General features: G+C 37.7%; 1 protein-coding gene across 1 annotated transcript; it reads right to left on the reverse strand.

Annotated features, from left to right (window-relative positions):
* Window positions 1–392: 392 nt before the first annotated feature.
* Window positions 393–8253, reverse strand: snx22 (sorting nexin 22). Its single transcript, XM_074633894.1, has 7 exons — window positions 8028–8253; window positions 3879–3962; window positions 3556–3660; window positions 3001–3095; window positions 2309–2341; window positions 1415–1482; window positions 393–1269 (listed from the first exon to the last, which is right to left on the reverse strand). The coding sequence occupies exons 1-7, from the start codon at window positions 8112–8114 to the stop codon at window positions 1151–1153; spliced, it is 591 nt and encodes a 196-aa protein (XP_074489995.1). The 5' UTR covers window positions 8115–8253; the 3' UTR covers window positions 393–1150.
* Between the last annotated feature and the right edge of the window lie 2729 nt (window positions 8254–10982).

The following is a 10982-nucleotide window of genomic DNA, read 5'->3' on the forward strand; positions in this document are numbered from 1 at the left end:
GATTAATATTTAATGTTACACTTTGAATCCAGTTTAAAGGTCATTTATTTAACACATTACATATTTTTGTTAAAAAACTCTTTTAAAAGAACAAAAAACAATAAGATATGACCGGCTACAGTGAATCTATTCTATCGGTTAATGAGGGCTGAAATAGCCAGTTCAGTATGAAACACTTTCTAATGCTTGGTAAACCAATGATCATATCTCCTCGTGCACTAGGGGGAACTTTGTCGTGACTGTAAACAGGAATGTATTCACAACATGGCTGCCTTATTATTAGTGACCTATAACAAAAAGTAAAAAGTCAAAATGTTTCTTTAGTTTCTCAAACAGAAGAATGTTGATCATCTTGTTCTACAGCTCAGGTTTAAATACAGAATTATGTCTTTGATGTGTTAGATTGTTTATTATAATTTCAACATAAACAAGATGATACAAAAGTACATATAACTCCAAAAAAGATTTGTTAACACTAAAAAAAGATGCTTCACATTACCTCAGCCTCAGTACCAGTATTGGGATTGTATTTGACCTAACACCTGGAATCTATATCAGCCTCTATAAATCTGAATTACTACAAATATATATATGAATGTCAGAAACTTCCATGCACAAGTCTGTCTCAACTGTGACAAAAATGTAAACAATATAAAAAAGGTAACCCTATCTGCTACCTGGATTTCAAGTAATTTTCTATTTTCACACACTGCTCCTTTATTATAAAAATTAAACTAAACTACAGTATCACTAAAATGACTAAAAGACATGTTTACCTGTGGCCACATATCACTTAAAAACGGGTTGTATGCTACTTAAACGGACTAAAACACAGACACATATAATGAGTGGCAATTTTGTTGTTTGGCCTCATGAGATTGTCAAAGGGCTGTAATAGGATGTGTAATGGTTGAACAATACAACAGGTGGAGTATCTGAACAACAAAGCCGACGTTTTGGGTTTAAATCCCACTGGAGCTGCTGGACAAAAGCATCCTCCATGATGTGATCTATTTCAGGCCGTTTTTCCTTCTGCATCATGCAAGTGTATGCCGATGGCCTTTTCATTCATCTTTCCTGCTGCCACTGTGTATTTGACTGTGTTGTATATTCTATTTTAAAACACCAAATTGTACATCTAACAATAATTTCAGGCCTCTATAGAGGTGGTGGCGTCGGGCTCGGTGAGAACGGGGGCGGTGAAGCTGACCCGGACGTCCCGGGGATAAAAACCCTGAAGAACCCCGTCGACAACAATATCTGGGAGATCTGCAACACAAGACGGAGAGCTCAGGGTTTGAACAAAGTTGCTTTTTAATGCTTTTCAATTTACGATTACAGCACCAAACAACAAAACGCACACAAGTACAGAGTCGGTCGCTGTTACTTAGTGTTTTCTCATAGTCTTTCCTACCTGATGTGCACTCAGAGATATACGGATCCTTAAAGTAGCCCAACACTCGCTGATTTGGTAACGAATAACTGAGGAAACAAAAGTAAAATATGATTGATTAGTCTCATGCAACGGTAATACTTCTTCAAACATGAAGATGATCTATATAGCAATAATAATTTATTGATGTGACACACTTTTTGTCTGTTAGTATAACTGCACTGGTGCTCCTTGTCATGTTATGTGCACATTCTGGTTTAGTGGAATGTGCCAGAAGCAAGATAAGGAGGTTGCGTGCTGGCACACGTTTGTACGATATAAACAGGACCAAGTCTGTCTATAGGGTGAGGTGGTGGTGGTGGTTGAGTGGATGTGTGATGTCCCGCTCTATTGAGGTTGCGTGCAACGGTTTTATTGTTTAGCTCTGCAAGGATCGGTGTGGGGAAACCAGTTATCCTGGCAGCGGTTCAAAATGATCTGATCCATCAGGATTTTATGCTGGCATGTTTTTCTGACAGTTGCACGTTGCAAAAACTTGTGCGTCATGACGTCAAACTCTGCGTCTATGCAGCTGGAAAATTGCAACAAGAAGGAGTCATGGCAGAGAGGAAGAAACGGTCAAAAGCGTGGCTTCATTTCATGAAGAAAGATGACAACAGTGCTACTTGTAATGTTTTTTTCACACGTCTTATGTTTTGAATAAGTCTCAAAGGTGAGACATAAAACATTTTATATTGTAGTTATTAAAATACTTCTGTCATCACTGAAATGATGGTGTTACAGAGACATGACGAGGCTCAGTGTTCCCACAGTAGCTGCATCCCTTCTAGTAGACACAGTACATATACTGTATACTGTACCACACAAACACAGAGAGAGAGAGAAAGAAAGGGGAACTACTAGTAAAGATCTCACCTGTCGTCCTGACTGTCCAACTCATCAAGAGATCTGAAATTAGAGCAAAGAACTATTACAGATTTCCTGTAAGGACACTGTCAAAATAAAGACCAATATACGTGTTTTAAGAAAGATTACATACTCTACTCTATGATGCATATATATATATATATATATATATATATTCCTTTTGTATATAAAGTCCAACCCACCCACATACAGTTACACTACTCTGTGTAACAATTATCAGTTGTTATGTCTTATACTTATATTCAATTAAGTGCAGTGGAAACAAAAACAAAGATATATAGACTGGACTGGGCTGGAGATTTAAACCTACAACATTACAGTTATATATCTGCACATTTCTCATGCCTTGATCGTTGGATCACTGGCTGCTCCTCGCAGCCACTCTGAGATATCAGTCTAAAGTTTTATTGAGTTGCTGCATTGCCCCGAATCCAAAAATAGAGGAGCTAAATATAGCAGCATGTCCAACATCTGTGGATGCAGTCAGGAGTCTGGACTGAAGGGACCTAAGGAAGGACTGAAGGGACTGAAGGAAGAACTGAAGGACTGAAGGGACTGAAGGACTGAAGGACTGAAGGACTGAAGGACTGAAGGACTGAAGGACTGAAGGACTGAAGGACTGAAGGACTGAAGGACTGAAGGACTGAAGGACTGAAGGACTGAAGGACTGAAGGACTTACTCCATGCTGCTGGCCTTCATGCCTGTGTGAAAGTGTTTCAGGTGGAGGAAGTCCAGCAGCACCTGCGGCACATCTTCGTTCTGATAGATGATGTCCTGGAGGAGCAACAGAGGACAATCTAAATGTCTTTTTTTTGTTGTTGGTTCAAATCATTTCAAGACTGATGTCACAGCTTGTTAAAGGTTTATGAATGAATAGTTGGTAAAGTGGTAAAAAAAACACAAAGCACATTGGCTGCTTCCAAAATCTCATACTATGCACTACATACCCAACATGTGTACTATCGTTAAACATACTTTTGTGTGAACAAACAGTAGTATAGATCTTTGCAGTAATTTACATCGTCACTTCCTGAGAGCTTCCTTGCCGGTTGGAGACGTGTAACCATGGTAACCTTTATTTCTCCTGGTTTTATAAAGTGTCTTCTCTGTCTCAACCTCAATCTTCTTCATATTCCTGTAAAGCACTTTTTAACTTCTTTTTGGAAAAGTCTTATATATACACTAAATACAGTTAGGTCGCTTGCTTCATGAGGTCGAAGAAGGTCCCACCTACCTGGATGTAGTCTTCCAGCTCCTGCCTCCTCTGCTCCAGAGGTTTGGTCCTCAGATGTTGGTTCCTTTTGCTCGGGAAATCTGGAGTCTGGATGATCTTCCTGAGCTGCAGGAACCACAAGAACCAACAACATCAACCTTCAAATCACCTGAGGTTAACAGGCCACGACGACACACAACAGACCATCAAAGTCATGCTTCCTTGTGATTTTAAACCCATGTAAACATGTCTTATTTTATGTTACATCTCATTGTATAATATCCAGTGCTACATACAGTACCCAGTCAGTATGAATTGCGACTGTGGCCGTAAAAGCGACGTACTTTTCTGTGGAGAGTCTGGAACTCGCTGTTTCTTCTGAGCACAAAATGTTTCCTTCCATTAAACAAGACTTCAACTCTGAAAAGCTGCAAACAAAAGACAGAAAGAGACACACAGGGGATTTAGACAGACATTTATCAGCAATCAAATATATCAGCTGACTCTAAACATTGTTCTTTGTATGCTCGGGTTGGTTGACCGGCCTTGTCCACCCTATAGACTTATGTATGAGGCTATCCTTGGTCTGGTTCCATCTTACCTACGGATCTACATCCTTCTAAATAAGTATGGGAAGTTACTGTCTTCCCTCCCAGGACTTATTCCTCCTATCTGTCCCTAAAGCCAGGACTGAATTGGGAAAAAGGGTGTTTAAGTAATGTCAAGTCAAGTCAATTTTATTTGTATAGCCCAAAATCACAAATCACAAATTTGCCTCAAAGGGCTTTACAATCTGTACAGGATACGACACCCTCTGTCCTTTACAGTTCAACTCCCCTCCAAAAAAAACCTTTTAAACAGGGAAAAAAGAAAAAAATGGAAGAAGCCTCAGGAAGAGCAATAGAGGAGGGATCCCCCTTCCAGGATAGACAGACGTGCAATAGATGTGGTGTGTACAGAGTTGCTGCTCTCTCTGCTTGGAATCAGTTGCAAAATTACCTGAATCTTTGGGAGCTGGTCTCTCTGGATGCATTTAAAGGGAGTTTAAATGACTTGGACGAAGGCACATCTGGCTGCAGATATTTTAATTGGATTGGTCCCTAATGTTGATGAATGCTTTTGATATTTTATTATTCTGTAATTCATTTTAAATTGTTCTGTGTTTTGTTTTTGTGTCTGCAGCAATGTTAACTGTGTTAAAAGAGATTTTAATCTCAATGACACTCTCTCCTTGTTAAACAAAAATAAAATTAAAATAAATGCAACACGTGATTCAGATTAAACTAATATTCTAGTACAGATTTCTCTTTAAATACCACATACAAAGTTGTCATAAAAACAGTGTAGTAAAGTTCATTTAAATCAAGGATTTAAGATTAAGGACTAAAATCAATTGAAGCAAAAAAACTGAAACAAGTCTTGAGATTCTTACAATCATATTGTGTGGTTTTAAACTCCATTTTAGCAGGTTGTTCCTTATAAAATTGCATCATAATACAACAACATCATTTCTCCACCAGGAGGAGGTACAGAGCTTCAGATTAATTCTCAAAGAATTAGTGTAAATAGACGAGTATGGACATTGAAACTTTATCACCTTTAATACATATCTAGTACATCTCAATACACTATATTGATGCTAAGGTATATACTACTGTTTATTATGTCTGTTTATGTGATTATTTCTGATTTATCATGTGGTTCTTCATTTTAAACACCAATTTAATTACTGAGATATTACTTGTAACGTCTTGGTTTACTGCAGCTACTGTTTCCTTTGCTTCACACACTTTTACAATAACGTCGGCGATTTGATAAAACTAGTTTTTAAAAAAAGGTTCAGCGTCTGTGTTGTCTTTTAGTGAACTGCATTTGTCAGACTGTTAAGTCTGCAGCAGCTTTCATTGTCTCCACAACAGAACTGGTCAAAGCATTTAAATAACTTGGGTTACAAAGGTTAAAATAGTTCAGTATTTCCCCAAGCACACGGGAAGAACCTCTGTTCTGCAAATAACATTTATTTGCACTGTGAAAACATTTGAATCTGTACACGAGCTGAAACATTTGAACAATTCTTCTAAAGCAGACACTTTAGATTAACGTGAGTGAGAACATCAGGTGTACTTCATGATGTCCCTTCTTATAGATGAATGAACTAGATCTAAATATCTTTTATTTTAATAAATAAAAACATTGTGCTGCTGGGGAGGAGCTGAACGCTTGAAGGTTTGAGGGTTTCAAACTGCCGGACGTCGTCCTCATAAAGTTACCGCTTATTATCAGTTTGTAAACAAAAAGAAACAGGAGTCTAACCTCTTGTGTTCTCAGACTGAGGCGATAAAACCCAACAGAGGTCATCGGCACAGTGCAGCAAATTCCCCAGGCTGGTGTCACTTTTTTTGTGTGAATGTGATTTATCACAACTTCATAACGAGGTGACTGTTCTCTGGAAGTCGGACTAGTTTCACCTCAGCCTGCTTTTATAATCACGCCAATAAACTAACATCACAGAGAACTTAGGGGCACAAACAGAGTTATTAAACTGAGACACTGAGGCCTTAATGAGTCTTTACACAGGATACACCCACAGTCTGTGGTTCCCATTGTGGGCAGGGCTCGACTGTGAGGGTCGCCACCATTGTGAGGTATTGGCAACAAATTCTTTTTTAACATGTAAAAGATAGGGAGAGCAAAACCTTAAGCACCCTTTAGTCTCTTCTGCTGTCGAAGCAGAATCAAGACAGAATGGAGATCATTTCTCTGAAAACAGAGACGATGGACAACTTTGGTGTCCCTCCACCTGGAAAGTCTCCAACATATCCTTAAAGCTGAAGTAGGCGAGATTGCAAGAGAGATATGATAAAACGGTCGCTATATGGTGACAGTAGTACATGAAACAGGTAACCTGAAAAAAAATCATGTTCCTCTGTGTCCTCCGGTGCTCCTAACGGCATCTGCAAGATTTCACAGACCGGAGGAAAACAAGCAGTAAGAGCTGATCTGAGGTCTGCTGTCCAGCTGCCGTCTATGAGAGCCGGCTGTCGATCACTCGCAAACTCCGACCAAACGGTCAAACTAGGCAGCGCTGATCAAATATGAATCAATATTATGTTACGTTAATGCCCATTTCTCTCCTCAGATGTTCTCAGAATCATCTTGTAGTGCACGGTTTAGCTGTAAAATGAGAAAGTTTGTGACGCCGCCGCCGCCATTGTGAAATCTGGTGAAGGAATGCCAAGTTCTGGTCACATGACCAGAGCACAGCCAATAGGAACGCTCTCTCTCTGAAATGACCTGTGATTGGTCAAAGTCTCCTGTCACGGGCTAGATGTTTTAAAGCCTGAAAACAGAGCCATGAGGAGGAGCAGAAGTCTAGTTATCTCTCAGAACACTTGAATTACAATATGCTGAAAGGTTATTATGTTTGTGCAGAAATAACTGCTGCAGCTCCTCCAGACCAACAGAGGTTTCCCGTGTCTTGTGAAGTGATGGGGCTCCTCAACGAGAAACGTTATCGTCTCCGACCAAAGCTCCAGTGTCTCCCCTGTTCCCTCCGGCCGCGGTCGAGAGGCTGAGGCAGGAAAAGCCAACACTAGGATCAGCAGAGGTTCATGGAGAGACCTTCGTCTGGTCAGCTAACATTACTGCCAAGCAGCTGAAATATAGAGTGATATCGTGTTTTTAGCTGACGTGTGTCGCCTCACTGTTTTGAGCAATGCTCGTTCATGTCTATGTAGAGCGAGCAAAGCGTGAGCCCGACGCTGACTTTCGTTGACTTAACGGCCACAGGTGACGCTGTTAACAAGCATTTCTGAAAGTTACAAATAGTCCCTTTAATGTGTAAATCACTTTAATGTTGTAAAGTTGGAGGTCATTTTATATTCTGCTGGGAAGCTTGTGAATTTCTACAAGTCATCAATAAAGTTTAATCTTATAATAATAATACAACATCATTTATTTGTTGTATTATTAATCCGAATTAAAGTTATTAAATAAAGTAATGGAGTAAAAAGTAAAATATTTGCCTCTGAATTGTAGTAGAGTAGAAGTATAAAGTAGCAGAAAATGGAAATACTCAAGTACAAGTACCTCAAAATTGTACTTAAGTACAGTACTTGTGTATGTATCCTACTTACTTCTTCAACTACTGTTTAGAAAGCAAAACTCAAATGCAAGACTCCATTGATATATTGATAATTTAAAAAGATTTGAGTTTTTCTTGCAGCTCTGGATAGAAACCTGAGAGCTGAACTGACTCTCTCTCTACCTGCAGGTTACCTGGCTCACCTGGCTCACCTGGTGGAGCAGTTCACCTGTAACACCACTAACTAGAAACATGCCTATAATAATAATAATAACACAGCAACAAGTGATTATGGAGGAATAATAGTGTTTGATGAGAAAAGCGAAAAAGTAAAGTAAAGTAAAGTAAAATAAAGTAAAGTAGAGTAAAGTAGACAGGAGAGAGGTTTTGGAGTCTCCTCCCTCCTCACCTTTCTGGACTTCCCGGACTCCTCCACTTCCTTCTCCATCGATGGGATCGATACTTCAATCATCGGATACTCTTCCTCCCAACCCATCAGAGCGACTTGATCAGCTGGCTGTGATTCTCTTTCTGCAGCTGGAAGGAAACTTCACTCGGTTTCCTCTGAGTACAGGAACTGAATAAAAGAAAAGCCTCGTTCCTGTCTCTGTGTTTCCTCCTGAGCTCCACCTCCACACTAACACACTAATTAGACAAACAACCACCAGCACAGAGAGGAGTTAAAGGTGCAGTCCGAACTTTAGGAGCACAAGTCCAGGAATAAATATATATAGTATTTACTGTATTAGTGCACATGAACGACAACACAACAACAACAACAACAAGTTCTAGTTGTCTGGAGCTGTGAAGTGGGACATTTAGTTGGTGTAGAGCAGTCCTACTTGAGTAGGCTATTTTCCATTTTATGCTACTTTATACTTCCACTCCACTACAGTTCAGAGGCAAATATTTTTTTAAACTTTTTACTCCACTACATTCATTTTTTTAAAATCATAATCATAGTTTTTTATCATTTCCTTAAGAAAAAACAACATAAACCCCAACAAATAAAATAATATGTACATATAACAGATGGTAATTGTAAATTGAAAAACAAAGGAGAGAAAACGTAATAAAATAAAAATAATAATAATAATAATTACAAAATATAAATATAATAAATTATTTTTTTATTTATGAATAAAAATAAATAAATAGTAATGATAATAATAGCCACTACATTCATTTGATAACTTTAATTACTTTGCCGAATTAAATTAATAATACAAAATATAATCAACAAATAAATGATGATGTATTATTACAGGTTAAGATAAGATAGGACTTTATGGGAAATTCAGGAGCTAGCCTATAAAATATTTAAAATAAGCTTCACATTTACCAGCCGCAACATTAAAGTGACAACATCAATGCATCAATATCTGAAATGGGCTATTCTGCATACTGAAGACTTTTATTTTTGGTACTTTGAGTAGATTTTGATGCAAATACTTTTGTACTTTTACTCGAGTAACATTTTTAATGCATAATACAAAGTCCCAACAAAGTGCCCTCTCAACCCCGGACCAGACACCAAAATTCAATCCTCAAAAAGATTACAATTATTTGGATTTCCTATATTTTACATTTTCAATTAACTTTTCAATTATATTTTCTATAAATGCTGTTTCTGTCATTTAAACAGTGGATCATATTTTATAAGCTTAACTCGTGTTTTGAATGTAAAATATGAATCTGCAAAGTACAGCTGTCAGTCTCACAATATGTGGATAATAAAGAACCACCAACTGAAAATTACATTTGAAAACAATACCTGAATAAATGTACTTATCTTTACTTTACAATCATTCAAATGATTTTTTCTAAAGTAGCCAGCATTAAAAAAAAAAAATCACCAGCTAGCATCACAAAAGAAAGACAGATTGTATTTACAACCTCTGATCTTGGACTTATGATGAGCATTTAAAGAGGAAGCACCTGGTCAGGAAACAATCCTTATCTTTAAGACAGTTCCTGCAGTAAAGAACAGCTCCACAATCAAAAATACAAATTCACATGACTACCAACTGTCTATTTTACTAATCTACTGATACAGGCATGAATAACAAAGTGAGTAAAACTAGTGAACAGCCAACAAATTATTAACCATCTTCTGATTTAAAAAATAATCTTAACTAAAAGTCCACTTTTTGCCACTTGTAACACATGATCGAAGTTTCATACTCAGGTCACGTGATGACAACTATAATCTAATAAATTGACCTTGAGTTAAGATTTTCTGTTAAACTACTATATTGCCAAGGATCAGACACCCTCCACATATAACTTAAATCATCTAATACTTTAAGATATATGTATAACAGCCTATATCAGAGGTGAGTAAACTGTATTTTCTGAGTAAAAAGGTGAAAAAACTTGTTTAAAAACTAAAAGCCTTCAGAGAGCAACAACTTCAAATGTCACTTTCAAATCCAGGTTCACTTCCCGCTGGGTTTTAAACACAAAGTATATCAAAAACAATCCATTGCATGGAAAAGGGATGTAAACCCAGACAGCTTAACACAAAACTACTCACATCCTCTCAGATTCACTGCTCAGAAATCGAACCAAACTTTGTTTAGTGAAAAGAAAGTAAAAGAAAAAGTCGTCATGTTGCATTCTACGATCTTTAAGATCCTAAATTATTAAGATATTTTTGCCTTTTGTTCATGCACAATTCTCATTTTCCTCTTTCACTGTTTAAATAGCATGCACAGCTGATTTTCCATGTGTTGGTCTCGACCAGAATCACATGCTCTGTCTGTGACTCGTCATCATGGGATTTATATCTTCCCGTCGCTGTTGTTGCTCACTGGGCTTTGATTTAAAACAGCTTACTGAAGCAGCTCTATGTGAGGATATGTGACCTTCACAGATCACAGCATGGTTAAAAATATACGAGCCATGTCATCATCACCGTGTTTTACTACGGCTCATCATGTGAGTCCTCCTTGTGTCAGCAGAAACACGCCGTACACACATTAACAAACAGGAAGTTAGTCTTGGTTTTGTATAGCCGTAACATACGACTTCTATCTTCAACATAACCTTTGAACACATTTTTCATGTTTCGGCCGTCACTCTGATGAACAGTTGAACCCTCTAACACCAAATATTCACTAAAGAAAGGAGGTAAAACTGATTCAGCATATACAGCAGTCTGGAAAAATGAGGAGGGAACAATAAGCTGCGTGTAGGCAGGTTAAACAATCATACATCATATAAGAATAAAAAGAGAGAAATAAAAGTAAAAGTAAAGTGACTTTTCATCAGTGACAGCATCCATGTACATATATTAAAACATAGCAAGAACAATAATGATAATAAATAACATGTATAATGCATTAACGCAATCGATCTTTAG

This window comes from Sebastes fasciatus, chromosome 4 (assembly GCF_043250625.1).
Source record: "Sebastes fasciatus isolate fSebFas1 chromosome 4, fSebFas1.pri, whole genome shotgun sequence".
NCBI lineage: Eukaryota > Metazoa > Chordata > Actinopteri > Perciformes > Sebastidae > Sebastes > Sebastes fasciatus.